This window comes from Hyaena hyaena, unplaced genomic scaffold (genome assembly GCF_003009895.1).
Source record: "Hyaena hyaena isolate Hyena2069 unplaced genomic scaffold, ASM300989v1 scaffold_174, whole genome shotgun sequence".
Taxonomy (NCBI): Eukaryota; Metazoa; Chordata; class Mammalia; order Carnivora; family Hyaenidae; genus Hyaena; species Hyaena hyaena.
The window spans coordinates 1,538,872-1,555,338 of record NW_024080806.1 but is presented as its reverse complement, the minus strand read 5'-3'; the positions used below and the strand labels follow the sequence as shown (position 1 = coordinate 1,555,338).

The 16,467-nt window shown below is 46.2% G+C and overlaps 1 protein-coding gene across 1 annotated transcript; it reads left to right on the top strand.

The window, feature by feature from the left end:
- The first annotated feature begins 828 nt into the window (after positions 1–828).
- LOC120237198 (aldo-keto reductase family 1 member C3 homolog) lies at positions 829–16,103 on the top strand. The gene is made up of 9 exons (XM_039240381.1): positions 829–915; positions 2,146–2,313; positions 5,965–6,081; positions 6,787–6,864; positions 7,591–7,713; positions 10,903–11,012; positions 11,722–11,887; positions 12,684–12,766; positions 15,873–16,103. The coding sequence occupies exons 1-9, from the start codon at positions 829–831 to the stop codon at positions 15,913–15,915; spliced, it is 975 nt and encodes a 324-aa protein (XP_039096312.1). The 3' UTR covers positions 15,916–16,103.
- Positions 16,104–16,467: the final 364 nt, after the last annotated feature.

Genomic DNA, 16,467 nt, shown 5'->3' with positions numbered 1-16,467 from the left:
CCTATGTATATACCCAAGAGAATTGTAAAAAACATCAGGAATGTTTACAGAAGCCTTATTCATAGTAGGTGAAAAGTAGGGAAAGCCAAATGTTTGTTAACTGATGAATAGATAACCCACATGTGCTACATCCATACAAAGGGATGTTATTTAGCCACAACACAAGAGGAAACACTGAAACGTGATACAACATGGATTGGCATTGAAAACATTGAAACATTGGGCAAAGTGAAAGAGCGCAGTCATGAAAGGGCACGTAATGTATGCTTGCGTTTACATAAGATTTCCAGGATAGGTAAATCTGTAGAGGGAGAAAGTGTTTGCCGGAGATTGAAAGGAGTGAGGAATGGGGGTTGTTTCTAGGAGTGTGGTGTTTTGGTGGGGGACAATGAAAATGCTCTGAAATTGTGTCCTGGTAACAACTCCATGAATAGACTAAAACCTACTCAAGGGGCACCTCGGTGGTTCAGTCGGTTAAGCGCCCGACTTCAGCTCAGATCATGATCTCACGGTTCGTGGGTTCGAGCCCCACATCGGGCTCTGTGCTGACAGCTAGTTCAGAGCCTGGAGCCTGCTTCAGATTCTGTATCTCCCTCTCTCTGTGACCCTCCCCTGCTCGTGCTGTCTCTCTCTCTCAGAAATAAATAAAACATTAAAAAATTTTTTTAACTGAAAAAAAAAAAAACCCGCTGAAGTGGATAAGTTCAAGGAGGTGATTTTATGGTATGTGACTTCTGTCTCATTAAAGCCATTAAAAAATAACAAGTATGCCATTTTCTTCCCTCTGCAGATTTTTTTAAAAATAAAAAGTCAGAAGAGTGGAAAGAGATGAACTCAATGAAACTCTGCTCTGTAAAGCTGAACGATGGGTTCTTCATGCCCGTGCTGGGATTTGGCACCTCTGCTCCTAGTAAGGTAGTCACTGAGGCATTGGAGACGGAAGGGCAGTGCATGCGGGTCCTTATCAGAACAGAATTTGGGGAACGCAGGCGGGCCTCGTTTTCTTTGTTTGTAAGATGCTTCTCTCCAGATTAGGTTATTTTGTGCATTAAGTCAGTGATTTTCAAGTTTTAATAAGCATGAAAACACAGATGATCTTGTTAAAAATGCAGGTTTGAGGGCCGCACCCACAAAGGTTCTGAATGAGTAGATCTGGGATATGGCTCAAACATCCACATTTCTAACGAGCTGCCGAGTGACTCTGATGCTGCTTGTTCGACGATCACACTTGGTGTGGCACTATATGAAGGGACATGGGAGCGCGCCATCTCTCAGCAATGCAGGGGTGCGTGAGGCTGCTTCTGGTACTCCCCCCTGCTGCCCAGCTGTAGCCACTCACCGTCTGTCGCAAGAAATGAAACCCAGTTGTCAGGATCACCACGTGTCAGAGACTTGACGGCAAGGTTGCTTGTGATGAAGTTTGTGAAGAAGTTTCTCTGTGATGTCTAGAGTCCAAGTGGTCCCTGTCCACCAACTGGCATAGACTCTCTAGAGAAATCTCAGCCTCTGCATGATCTGGAGAGAGACAAGGTTGAAGTTAGAGTGTTGGTGGTCTGGAATGGAAATACCTCTTAGAGGCCAAGTTTATTTTCTTTTACATTTTTGTTCCTCCTCAAATATTGCTTGAAGTGTTTCTCCAAGTTTACATAGGTCAATCATTTAATTTATTCTGTGTAAAGTTACACCTTCATTGCACTGACAGATAGCTCTGAGCATTAGACTTCTGGATTGCAACCAGTTTAATAATCTCTTACAGAGTGAATTAACTCAGGACTGTAAATCAATAGATTGTGTAAATCCACATGTGATGTAAATCCAGGGGCAGAGGGTTAAACCCAGGGACAAGCTAGGCTAGCTCATGGGCTCACAAGATCCGATGGTGAGCATCTTTTCCTAATATTCGTGGCTTGAAGTCAGCCGTGGTGGGAGTCTTTACACCATAGAAATTGGCAAATACTCAGAACTTCTTCTCCTCAGAGAGTCTGTTGCTAAACAGCTACCACCGGGTGTAAGTCAACATACAGCTCTGTCACCTCTAGCTCTTAGCCCTCAGAAAAACAATAGGTTCTGCTAAATAGCTCTACTGGTGGGATTGGCCATCTGTTCCTGAATCAGGTAGATCTTTGTCTTTTTATGGTCTTCTAGGTTGCTAAGAGCGACGTGGAAGAGGCTGTCATGAAAGCAATTGATGTAGGCTACCGCCATTTTGACTCCGCTTACTTTTATCTAAATGAAGAAGAGATTGGGAGGGCCATCCGGAAGAAGATTGCTGATGGCTCTGTGACGAGAGAGGACATATTCTACACTTCGAAGGTTCTGTGTACAGTTCCCTATGTATATGTGAAAAGCTTACTCTTAGCTGAAGAGCTTCTTGGTGAAGTTCTCTTCTTATTGGTTAAATTTTCATTCCCACGACCTTGCACTGTGAGAAGGCTGGTGAGGTACTTGCTGGCTAGGGATGTGGGTTCCAACCTCCTCGAGCCTTAGACCTCGAATCTCAACCTCTTGTGTGGTCAACACACATCCCATATCTCTTTTCTATGAAGTGGGAAGATAATACCACAGAAGTGCTTTGAAGGTGGATGTAATGTTTGTGAAAGTACTTACTTTTTTTTTTTTTTAACTTTGAACCATTTTCTCCTATTATTCTTCATTTCTACTGATAGTATATCTGAAACAAATAAAAGAACTTACGGATTTCAGTCAGACTGGAAAGGAATCCAAGAGGCATTTCCTCCAGTAATGTTCACGGAGCTGACTACTATAGAACCAGATATTTGAACATGAGGTGAAGTGTCCCAAAAAGAGACGGTGGAGGTCCATGCAAGTGAAACCTAAGCAGGCCTGTGAAGGGGATTTCTTCCTTCTTGCTCCAGAGTATGAAGCTCTCCGAATGGCTGTGCTAGATGTGGTATCACATTGTACTCTTGTCTGTTTATCTCCCTCCCATAGGGAGGGAGTTGAGCAATTTTGATGGATTTTCCTTAGATTTTTACTTCCTAAAATAAGCTGACTAGAGTGCCCTCCCCCTAAAAGTCGTATAGGTCCTAATTTTCTTGGGAACCCTTAATACATTCAAAATGCAATTTCCTGAATCACGACTGCTTGAAGTTCTTGTTTAACATGCAATTTTCCAGAGGCACCTGGGTGGCTCAGTCACTTGAGCATCTGACTCTTGGTTTTGGCTCAGGTCATGATCTCATGGTTCGTGAGTTCAAGTCCCATGTCGGGCTCTGCACTGACAGTGCAGAACCTGCTTGGGATTCTGTCTCTCCCCTTCTCTCTACCTGTCCCCTGCTTCTGTGCACTCTCTCTCTCTCTCAAAATAAAAATACTCTAAAAATAAATGCAATTTCCCAGCTGAAGCTCCAGATATTGTGATGTTTTATATTGGAGGTAGAATCCAGGAATGTGTTTTGTAATTCCCTTACATTCTAAAATTTGAGCCCCCCTGTGTTGAGCTATATTTTTCCTTTCCTACATCGTTATCTTAATTCAGTATGAAACAGAAGCTATGAAGAGAAAGAACTCAGGAGCTGGGCACAATGGTTCGTCACTTCCCAATGACTGCAGGTGGATTTGCAGTCGTTGTTCGTTTTCCGTTTTACTAATTTCTCCCTAGAGATGCTTTTTTTAAAAAAAAAAAAAGTTGTACAAATAGTTTTTATTTGATTCCCCCTTACCCCTTAGGCTAGAACCAGGCAGCAAGCCCCTGATGACTCAAGCACATAGGCCGTATTAAAAGCAGCAATATTGTTTTATTGAAGTAGAGCTAAAATCGAGTGTTTTTGTTATTAAAGTCTAGTTGACATACAAGGTCTGTTAGCTCCAGGTGGATAACATAGTGACAAATCTGTACACTAGACGCTGAACACGACAAGTGTGGTCACCATACAGCGTCATTACGTTTTTGACGACATTCCCATTTCTTCATGACTTACTTATTTTTGTTTGTTTTTTAAATTTTTTAACGTTTATTCATATTTTTGAGAGACAGAGACAGAGCACGAGTGGGTGAGGGGCAGAGAGAGAGGGAGACACAGATCTGAAACAGGCTCCAGGCTCTGGGCTGTCAGCACAGAACCCGACACGGTACTCGAACCACAAACCGTGAGATCATGACCTGAGCCAAAGTCGGTCGCTTAACCAACTGAGCCACCCAGGGGCTCCCATGACTTACTTATTTTATAGCTATAAGTTTGTACTTCCTGATCCCTTTCACTTAGTTCACCCCTCTCCTCACTCTCCTCCCTTCTGAGAATGACCAGTTTTTCTTCCATATTTATGAGTCTGTTCCTGTTTTCTGTTTGTTTGTTCTTTCGTTTGTTTTGTTTTTTAGATTTCACACATAAATGAAGTCATATGGCATTTTTATTTCTCTATTTCACTTAGCATAATACACTAGTCACAAATGGCAAGATTCCATTCTTTTTTTACGGCTGAGTAATATTCCACTTTTTATAGATACACATCACATCTTTTTTATCCATTCATCTACCCATAGATATTTTCATTATTTCCATATCTTAGTTATTAGAAGCAATGCTGCAATAAACATAAGGGTACAAATAATTCCCAAAAGTGGAATTATAGTAGTGGATCATGGTATTTCTATTTTTAGTTTTTGAGGAACCTCCTCCATATTGTTCCCATAGAGGTTGCACCAATGCACGTTCTCATCAACAGTGCACCAGGGCTCCCTTTTCTCCGAATCCTTGTGAATACTTGTTATTCTTGTCTTTTTGATACTAGCCATTCTGACAGGTGTGAGGTGGTATCTCACTGTGGTTTTGATTTGCGTTTCCCTTGCTATTGAGTGATGTTGGCCATCTTTTCATGTGTCTGTTATCCACCTGTACATCTTACTTGGACAACTGTCCATTCAGGTTCTCTGCTATTTTTAATCAGATTATTTTCTTTCCTGTGAAAAAGCTTTTTGTTTTTGATGCAGTCCAAAAAGTTTGTTTTTGCTTTTGTTTGCCTTGCCTCGGGAGACCTATCCGTAAATATATTGCTAAAGCCAGTGTCCAAGAGGTCACTGCCTGTGTCTTCTTTTAGGAGTTTTATGGTTGCCTGTCTCACATGTAGGTCTTTAACCATTGTGAGTTTATTTTTGTGTATGGTAAAAGACAGAGGTCCAGTTTCATTCTTCTGCATGTTGCTGTCCAGTTTTCCCAGCACCATTTGCTGAAGAGACTTTTTCCCATTGCATATTCTTGCCTCCTTTGTTATAGACTAATTGACCAGATGCACATGGATTTACTTCTGAGCTCTCTATTCTGTTCTGTTGAGCCATGTGTCTGTTTTTGTGCCAGTACCATATTGCTTTGATTACTGCGTATGGCTTTGTAGTATATCTTGAAGTCTGGGATTGTGATGCCTCCAGTTTTGTTTTTCTTTCTCAAGCTTGCATTGGCTCTTCAGGGCCTTCTCTGATTCCATACACATTTTAGGAATGTTTGTTCTAGTTCTGTAAAAAAAAATGCTATTTGTATTTTGATAAGGATTGCATTGAATCTGTAGATTGCTTTGAGTAGTATGGACATTTTAACAACATTTGTTCTTCCAATCCATGAGCATGGTATATCTTTCCATTTGTCTGTGCCATCTTTAATTTCTTTCATCAATGTCTTACAATGTTCAGAATACAGGTCTTTTAACGTGTTGGTTAAATTTATTCCTAGGTATTTTATTGCTTTCGGTGCAACTGTATATGGGATTCTTTTCTTAATTTCTTTTCCCACTCCTTCCTTATTAGTGTATAGAAATGCAACAGATTTCTGTATATTAATTTTGTATCCTGCCACCTTACAGAATCCTGAATTCATTAGTTCTAACAGTTTTTTGATGGAATCTTTATATAGTGTCATGTTATCTGTAAATAGTGACAGCTGTACACTTTATTAATTTCTCCTAACGATTCTTAAAGACAGAACCTCAAACCTTCTCTTTCAACCATTGCAGGTGTGGGGAACCTTCTTCCGCCCAGAATTGGTTCAAACCAGCCTGGAAATGTCACTGAGGAAACTTCAGCTGAGCTATGTGGATCTTTATCTTGTGCATTTCCCAATACCTTTGAAGGTTAGCAGCAGTTATTTTACTTTAATTATAAAAATTAATAGCTGAATACAAGAGACGATATAGTTTGTCAACATGAGGAAAACACATACATAGTACTTCAAGCTTCCTCTTTCTGTTTCCTGCCACAATATTCCCACTCAGCCCCAGAGTGTAAGAGTTCACTCATTTTCAGTGTCTTTGCTTCGATCCTGCGAATGCATTGGCTCCATTTTCAAGACCGCAAGGTCCTGAATCTCAGCCTCATGCCCCCCCCCCCCCCCGGTCTGGTGAGTGTCCCCAGTGGAGACCAGCTGAGGTGCAGGAAATTTAATGAGGATGAAACTCAGCCCTCAAGATGCTGACAAGTTGCTCGTCATATGGAAAGTCGCTCCAGCTGGAAAGCAGGGGTGAGAGCGGCTTCTCCCACAAGGATCCATGGCCCAGGTGCCTGCTGAGTCACGGCGCTGTTCTAGCCTCTCTCTAGGACGGGGCCTCGGGAGTCTCCAGGTGTCTGTGACACAAACAATATTTTATTAAACCTTTAGCAATAAACATTTCTAGGAAGTACACTCCCTCAGTACTTTCTCTCTTTTTAGTCCAACCTTACAATTCCTTTCAAGAATGAGGATAGATTGTTGTATTAGCCTCAAGGTCTGCAGGCCCCCGACAGCTCAGCTGAAGCCAAACTTAGCTTCATCCAACCTCTCGTTCTTCCCTGTGTCCCAGCCCGGGGAGGAGCTCATCCCGAAGGACAAACATGGAGAAGTCATCTTCGACACAGTGGATTTCTGTTCCACGTGGGAGGTGAGTACGGCTCCGAAGATGCTACATCTCTGACACTGGGGGAGAGGGGCTGGGCCAGGAATTCAGGAAACATGGATCCCATCCAGTTCTGCCCCCGTGTAGACTTGGGTGAGTCCCTGGATGTCCCTCTCCCGCCATTTCATATGTTCCCCATTTGATAATTCAGCAAGTGCTTACTAAGTGCCTGTGGTGTACTCAGTACTGAGTATGTTTAAGTGCTCAGGCTGCATTTGTGGACAAACCAAGGGTTCCAGCCCCATGGTGTGGCAGCTGTGATGGGGACAGAGTGAATTTGGTGACCCTCCCAGGGAATGGGGTAAGAGGAAACGGGGAGCCACGGTCGGGAGGACAATATGGCCCCTTCCTGCCTCCCGTGTTGCACAGGCTCCACTTCCTGTGTGCCTGGCGCTCGCTCTGACTTTGCTCGAGTTTTCTCAGGTGTCTGGCCAAAAACCGCACCGGGTCCTTGAGCTGGTCCCGCACCCCTTGCGTTCGTAGCTTACTCCGTCTTCTTGCCCATTTTTTCCTATTATATTATTTTTCATTCTCCTTCTACTCGGTTAATCCCTATCTCATGTGTTGACATCCTCAGCCTTCCAAGGCTTCCTCCGTCCTGTGCTGTGGCACATTCTGTCCCATCCTGAGCCCCCTCTCTTAGCACCGTCCCCTTTACCATGCTTCTCGAGCCGGCTACACAGATCACTCCTCAAGGCCCTTCCTCCACAGGCCATGGAGAGGTGTAAGGATTTAGGGCTGGCCAAGTCCATCGGGGTGTCCAACTTCAACCGCAAGCAGCTGGAGAGGATTCTGAACAAGCCAGGCCTCAAGTACAAGCCCGTGTGCAACCAGGTGGGCCCCCGAACCCACCCCCCAAACTCTACTCCCTCCTTTTCCTCTTCTGTCATTTCAACAAGGTCACCAGTGACACTGCCTTCTCCTGCAGACAACAGAGTGCATTGCAAGGTGTTGAAGACAGTCCCCAAGGCCAAGTCACTTTGTAAAAAAACACAGGAGGGTCAAGTTGGAATATAATCTCCTAGGTGTATTATGGGAGTGGGTCCTAGAAATGTACAGCTAACAAACTACAGACCTTTCTCCTGTCGGGTCAGTAAAGTTGGAGCACTCCTGTGAGAAAGAAAACGGGTAACTCTGTTGAGTTCTGTATCATGAGGTAACCATCGGCACCTGATGGTACAATATCAGCCCCCAACAATGTGAGTCCATTAATGCCATTGAACTTAGAAATGCTCAAAATGGTAAATTTATTTAAAAAATGGTAAATTTAGGGGCACCTGGGTAGCTCAGTCAGTTAAAATATCTGACTCTTGATTTCTGCTCAGGTCATAATCTTATAGTTCGTGAGTTCGAGCCCCACATTGGGCTCTGCACTGACAGTGTGGAGCCTGCTTGGGATTCTCTCTCCCTCTGTCTCGCTCTCCCCTATTATCTCTCTCTCTCTCTCTCAGAAATAAGTAAATAAACATTTAAACACTAAAAAAAGGTACATTTATGTTATGAATATTTTACCACAATAAAACATTTAAAAGTAAAAACAAAAAATTAAGGAGTCCTCCTTGTTAAGATAAACCCACTTTGAGGCACCTGGGTGGATACGCTGGTTAAACTTCCAACTCTTGATCTCATCTCAGGTCCTGATCTCACAGTTCGTGGGTCTGAGCCCTGCACTGTACTGTCAGTGCGGAGCCTGCTTGGGATTCTCTCTCCCTCTCTCTCTGCCCCACTCCCACTCATGCTCTCTCTCTCTCTCTCTCAAATACATAAATAAACCTTTAAAAAAATGGAGATAAACCCTCTTTAATAAGCCATGCATAAACTTCCTGGTCTTTGAGAATAATGGAAGAAATCGTGAGCACAGAAGTGAGTGGCCACACTTTTGCCCTCTGGAGGGTCCACATTCATCCGGCTTTATTTTATCTCCTTTTAAACTTCTTACACGCAGGCCGACAGGGAGTTATAGGTGATCCATGTATTAAATATTAGTGAGGCTTATTTTTTCCTCTTATTTATAGATGAACAATATAAATAAGGATTCTGAAAAGTTGTATTTTGTGTCCCTTGGGAGGTTTACCTCCACTTCAGGGATCATCAGCTTAGAGAAAGTAAATAAACTGGTTTAGCCTGGGGTCGTGGTGAAGAATTAAAGAAGATGCTGTGTGTTGCCCTGGGGTCTACAGAGCGAAAGGACCCATGGCCAAGCTTAGACTGACTGGTTGGTGGGAGGTTTATATGAGCCTGAGGAACTTGAACAGAAGACCGTTCATTGTGATCGGAGGGGTGAACAGGGAATAGTAGACATTAGTTCGAGTCACGTGGTTTGGTCCCAGAGTGCAGTCAATCACCCTTCCTCCGCTTCCGGGTTCATGACCGAGACAACCTTGACACGGACAGGTCATTAGCACGTGATGGCTGACCCGCCCCTGGCCGCCGGCACAGGGCCTTCCCTGCACGTTGTGCTGGGAAACACAGTTCGAGGGGGGGCCCAAGGCAACCTGCGTGCTTCCCCTCAATCTCTGCTCCTTCTTATCAAGTCGCCAGAGTCGGAGGAAAGACAGTGACAAAGGTGTGCGGCAAAAAGTGCATGTGCCACACCTCCCGTTTGGGGCCTGGCATGCAGGGAGCTTGGATGTTGTCCCTTGTGTCCTTATGATAAGAGAAGCTGAATAAACTGAGAGCCATCAGAGATTCGAGGGCACAGGGCAAGCTGCCAGCTGGAAAATTGGAGAGACGGATGGGCAGATACAGAGAAAGGCAGCCTATCAGGGACAGAAAGGCTGCCAGGGTCACTTTGGGGCAGGAAGACATACAACAGCCGCTGCTGAGCTGCTGGAGGCTCAGGGTCAAGTGTGAGAGCGCAGATCTCCAAGGGGCTCCTCTATGGGCCCGTCCACACGCTCTCCTGATGTTTACCCCCAGAAGCCTCACCAGGTTTTCACATGGAATACGAGAGAAAAATCCAGCAGTCGTCGTGAAAACTAGTGAAACATTCTGCTTTCTTCAGGCCCAGCCTGCAAAGGACACCATCGCGCTAGAGCCTGAGCACCCAGGGTTTTACGCGCGCCTAACCCCTGTCATGGAAGGGGAAATACGCGAGGCCAGCCTGAGAATGACAATTGAGCTGAGCCAGCCCCTAGCCCACCCATCCCAAGGCGGGGGTGACGGTCTTTGCCTGCATAACATCGGGGGTACAAGAGAGCAGAAAATATGTGGGTAACATTCTGGGTAAAGTCCTGGGTTTCCAGCCCCCCTACACACAGAAAGGAAGATGACTGTACCGCCAGTTACCTTTTACGGCTCCGAAACCCCTCTCCCCGGCAGCGTGTGTGTGTCACGACACTAATAACAGCTTCTGACTAATCGCAGCTAGCGATTTATTTCTGGTTGATGATAAAAGGGCCAGAAGTCACAGAGCCCGTACACAGGGGCAAGGCCAGGCCTGGGGAAGGGCGCGGGGGTGGCCGTGTAGAGCAGGGCCAGCTGTGGAGGCTCAAGGATCAAGCAGAGACATCGCAACACAGTGTGGGGCGGGAAAGAGGGAAGCGCTGTGGCCTCTGAAGCCACAGAATGGCCTCGTGGACAGGTGGTCGGATGTGAAGGACGAGCGACTGGTTTCCAGGCGTGGCGGCTGTGAAGGGAAGGGGTCGGGGTAAGGGAGTGAGAACAGAGAACGAAGAAAGACAGGGGCTGCTTCTCCTTGACTACAGCGGTGCACGAGGGAGGCCCAAGGCCAGCCCCACGGTCTCCCGTCGACAGACCGAGGGTATCTGTTGACCCCCTACTCTGACTTGTCTGTCATGAGCACCGAGCCCGTTGCTCAGTACTGCTCTGCTGTCCATGGGCGGTGATTGGAAGGCAAGTCTCTGGCAGATCCTCTGGCCCCGCTGTGGCTGATGCTCGTGTGTTGGCCACGTTGCTGGGCCGCCCGAAGACGTTGGCTACCCCGCAACACAGCACCATACGTTCCTAGTCGATTTGGCGGCCGCGGCCCTGGAATCCCACCCTTCTGCTTGCTTTCCGCAGGTGGAGTGTCACCCTTACCTCAACCAGAGCAAACTGCTGCAGTTCTGCAAGTCCCAAGACATTGTGTTGACTGCGTACGGGGCCTTGGGGTCCAACTCAGGGAAGGAATGGTAATGACCTCTGCGTGCTTATCCCACTCACAGATGCTGTACCGTCTGCAGTCATCGCTCAACCGTCGGGGGCAGATTAAGGGCGGGCAGCAGGAACAGCCCACCTTTGTAAACCCTCTAACCAGCCTACTTTGTAAGGACTCGATAAAACATGATTAAATAATAAAATCACTGATTTGAACGTTCAGGCAGTTCAAAAGCTCTGGGTTTAGAGAGTGGCAAAGGAGCCCGCGCCATGATTCGGACACTTGCTGGTTGAGGGATGTGAGACAAGTAAGAGCTTCTGTAAGTTTGGGTTTCTTTATCTCTTTATCCCTATAAAAACGTGCCTTTTAGCACTTGACGAAGCAAGTAATTAATTGAAAGCGTTATTGAAATAGTAAATTCTTAGAAAATAATTGGTTTATTAGAATGGAGATTATTGGGTTTGGGCACAAATTTTGTCTTCTTGACTTTTCCAGTCTTTTATTAAATTTCTCAGAAATGTTTAAAAAATAAACAGATACCTGAAAGTCCTTTTCTGCCTTCCTCTCTCTGGTCCTTCTTCTTTGGACGACCAAAAAAAAGGAGCAAAGACAGATACTGAGACAGCCAGAGGGTAATAAGGCAGATTTTAGAGGATGGAACCCACCTGGCCTGCATGGGCAGCCCCAGTGCAAAATGGCTGGTATACAGTCTCAGACACACAGCACCTCTGCCTCTCTTCCAGGGTGAGCAAGGACAACCCAGTTCTTCTGGAAGACCCAGTACTCAATGCCATTGCTGCAAGACACAGGCGGACCCCAGCCCAGGTGGCCCTGCGCTACCAGCTGCAGCGGGGAGTGGTGCCCTTGGCCAAGAGCTTCAATGAGAAGAGGATTCAGGAGAACTTTCAGGTACACTGAGGGGGGGGGGGGTGCTGTGGGCACTGATGGAGGCACCTCGTTTCCCTCTGGTCTGGGTTCTGTGAGGCACCCCAGGTATACTTGGGCAAAGCTCACCTCCTTGCGTACTCTATGCACGTGGATGCCGATTTAACTGTCTTACCCTCTGGCGGCTGCAGGGAGGGAACAAGGTATTGGGAATGGACTCCAGAAGGTCAGCTTTGGGTTTTGATCCTGTTTTTTCGCCCAACAGTATGGCCTTGATTTCTTCAGCTGCAGAATGAAGGCATTAGAGGAGATGTGATTGGGGCTTGAAAAGGTGTAGCAGGGGCACCTGGGTGGCTCAGTCAATTAAGTGGCCAACTTCGGTCACGATCTCGTGGTTCATGAGTTTGAGACCCGCGTCGGGCTCTGTGCTGACAGCTTGGAGCCTGGAGCTGCCTCGGATTCTGCATCTCCCTCTCTCTCTGCCCCTCCTCTGCTGATGCTCTGTCTCTCAAAACTAAATAAATGTTAAAAAAAATTAAAAGAAAGAAAGAAAGAAAGAAAAAAAAAAAAAAGAAAGGGTGTAGGATTCCTTTGCTGCAGCCACATCCACCCACCCAGAGCCCCCGAGGGTGATCTGAGTTCAAACCACCGAGGGGACACACGCCTGACTCTTGCTTGGAAGGAAACCAAAGTTCATGACAGCCGTCTCATGAAACCTACGTCCATTCCTACCTAAATGTGTGTCTGGGTTGGGGGGGACGGGGAAGGGGACAGTAATCGCTGCAGGGAAATTGAGTCAATCTTCTCACCTTTCTGACAGGCCTTAGATTTCCAGCTGACACCAGAGGACATGGAAACTCTAGACGGTCTAAACAGGAACATTCGCTATTTTCCAGATACTCCGTAAGTAGCTTCTTCTACTATAGACCCTGGGGAGCAGGATAGAGAAGGAATCCATTTATTCCAGTCCACAAAGGGGCTGCCTCTTCTTTGAGGGAAGTGGCTGGGAGACGTTTTTCCAGCCCTTCTAACGCCCTTTCCCCTGCGGCTCTGATGTCCTGTGCCCCGACCCCGCTGGCACGCCAGGGTCAATCGATGTGATGGCGTTCTTGGCAGGTGCCCTCACCTAATGCCCTTCTCCCTCTGCCATACTCATCGGTCTACACGAAACCTGGTTAAATCCCACGGTCTGCCCCCATCATCAGTTCTCCCTCCCCACAAAGTTATTCCTAGGGGTACTCAAACCTGCTCTCGTCTTTAAAGAAACAATCTTCCCTTAAGCCAACTCCGCTCTACACCCCGTTTCTCCTTTCACACGGAAACTTCTTGAAGAAGCCCATACCCGCTTCCTCCAGCTTCTCTCTTCCCATGCTCTTGTGAACTCACACAAACCAGGCATCTGCTCTCCACTTTGCCAAAACTCTGCCCATCAAGGTCACCCATGACCCCATCTTGTTTTGGCAGGATGAACGCTGTCTGCCAGAACCACGTTCCTGGCTTGCTTTCTGCACAGCTGATCTGGTTTCCCTTTGTCCCCCTGGCCATTTCCCTTCCCACGTTCTCTGCAGGTTCCCGCCCCTCCCCCCCCACCCCGCCAGCAACTTGACCTCCTAACTTTGGGGAGACTGCGAGCTCAATCGTTGGACCTCTTCTCTTTCCTGTCTGCACCCACATCCTCGGTGATTTTATCTAGTCTCATGCTTTAAACACCATCTAATACACTCCCCCAAATTACACCCAGCCCAGACCTGGGCCCTGGACTACGATTTGTATATCCCTTTATTCAACTACACTTGGGTGTGTCATAGGCATCTCAAAACCTGTCATGTCTACACTGAGCTCCCAGTGGCACCTGCGAGCACCCCCCACCACACACGCACTGTGAACACGCTCACACCGCGGTGTCCCTGCTCAGTTAGGCCCCTGGCTGCTGGCTGCTCTTCCCACCTCTGTACCTGATGCCGTGCCTGGCACCCAGGGTGACGGGCGCCCCTCTTCTTGACATCTGGCCGCCTGTCTCACTCAGGGTGAAGGCCGCCTTCCTCACGGCACCTGCAAGGGCCAGCGGGTGCTGCGTCCCTGGCTGGCTGTCCTGCATGCAGCCCGGTGGCCTCCAGGCCGGTCCTCACGTGCACCCGTCCCAGGGCCCATCCTCTCTGCCCACAGTGCCCTTCCTCCCGAGAGCTTCACCATCTTCACATCCGCGCTCAGGGCTTGCCTCCGTGATGCCTTCTCTGGCACCTTTCCTAAAAGTGCACCCCTTTGTCTCTACTCTCTTCGTTTTTCTGTTGATATTCCCCATTAGCATACCACACAGTCTATTGATCTATGTTGTTTATTTTCTGTTTACCTCGATAGAAATGTTAGATTCCTAGAGCAGGATTTTAAAATCTACCAACTCCTTGAGTGATAGGTAAATGCTGGTTGGATGAACAATATCCTAAAACGGGAGAGAGGGACGGGTAAGGGAGGGTGGAGAGGCAGGCAGTGATGCTTAGCGGTTAATATCAGTAATTTCAATCCATGTCAATAGTGATTTAGCACTTTCTGTCTTAAAAGTATATTTTTTAATATTTATTTTTGAGAAAGAAGAGAGAGAGACAGAACATGAGCAGGGGAGGGACAGAGGGACAGGGAGACACAGACTCCAAAGCAGGCTCCAGGCTCCGAGCCATCAGCACTGAGCCAAAGTCGGATGCCTAACCGACTGAGCCACCTAGGCGCCCCTCAAAATTGTATCTTTGAGAGAGAGAGTTTACCTCCCTTGCTAAAATGGAAGTCCCCTGATGAACTGACTTAAACCATAATTACTGTGTCCATCCCTAGTTCTAACATATAATTTCTCACCAAGCCAAGGCACAGGTGAATTATTTCTGAGCTTGAAAGAAATGAAACAACAATGATATTCTTACTACCTTCCTCATGATCACCATGAAATATTTGTTAACTTTATATATTAAACCAGACCAGCATTGTTTTAAAAGAAGCAGAATTCGGGGCACCTGGGTGGCTGTCGGTTGGGCGTCTGACTTTGGCTCAGGTTATGATCTCATGGTTCGTGGGTTCGAGCCCCGCGTCAGGCTCTGTGCTGACAGCTAGCTTGGAGCCTGGAGCCTGTTTCAGATTCTGTGTCTCCCTCTCTCTGTGACCCTCCCCTGCTCATGCTGTCTCTCTCTCTCTCAGAAATAAATAAAACATTTTTAAAAATTAAAAAAAAAAAAAGAGAAGCAGAATTCGGGGTCCCTGGGTGGCTTAGTCGGCTAAGCATCCAACTCTTGATTTTGGCTCAGGTCATGATTGTAAGGTTTGTGACTGTGAGCCCCACATCGGGCTCCGTGCTGACAGCGTGGAGCCTGCCTGGGATTCTCTCTTTCTCTCTCTCTCTCTCTCTCTCTCCCTCCCTCTCTCCCTCCCCTTCCCCTGCTCACACTCTGTCTCCCCCCCAGAATAAATAAACTTTTTGTTTTTAAGAGGCAGAATTCATTTCTGCCCTCTTGGGAGTTTAGAATATCAACACACGTAGCTTATCTCGTTAAGTTGTAGAATAACACAGTACCTGAAAAAAAATGTGACATATTGGTTATTCATGAGCATGTAAGTGCATTTTCTACAGTGCATTCATTACAGTGTCATGAATAGTGTGTGGTTCTTATCAAACTGGCTGGGTTTGTACCTGTCCAAAAATAAAATGACATTAATTTTCATACTTAAGCCAATTTTTTAAAAATGTTTTTTAATTTATTTCTGAGAGAGACAGAAGCATGAGCAGGGGAAGGGCAGAGAGAGAGGGAGACACAGAATCTGAAACAGGCTCCAGGCTCTGAGCTGTCAGCACAGAGCCGGACGCGGGGCTCGAACCCATGAACTGTGAGATCATGACCTGAGCTGAAGTCGGACGCTCAACCAACTGAGCCACCAGGTGCCCCAAACTTAAGCCAATTTAAAAGAGACCTCTCTCTGCCCAGCACAGAAACAGTTACTTGACTAAGCCTCTCCCTTTACCTTTCAGATTTAGCTGTCATCCGGATTACCCGTTTTTTGATGAGTATTAACAACGATGTTGGTGCTTGTCCCAGAGTTGATTTTGGTTGATGATTGGCGAACACCAGGCATCTGGTTTATCCCATGTTGCTGACTAATCAGTCACAAGGTGACCTGAGTCCCCAGGCCAGGAAATGAAAGTCTCTAAGCCCAGTCTTTTCCTTCCAAAGTAAATGAAAATACATTTCAAACAACCTCACCTATCAATGCACTGGCTTTTTAGTCTGTTTTGCTGTTTCCTGTGTCACTGAGGTTGAAGTGCTGATATGTACCGAAGTGACCACAGGAAAAATATAAATCTCTAAGAAAACCTAACCATTTAGTTATTTCCCAAAGTCTAGCTTTTTACTTGTTCATAAGAAGTTTTTTCTCTTTTGCTCTGTGAATTTTCCACGTCAATTTTATCAGACCTTTTAAAGGGATCTAAAACTCAACACATAATACAAAAAAGGTCATATTTCAGTACAAAATTACTCATAATGCCAAAAACAAGGAAAGTGTCAAGCCAAATGAAAATGGACGACCAAGATCTGAAAATTATATGATAAAGATGTTAAAGTAGT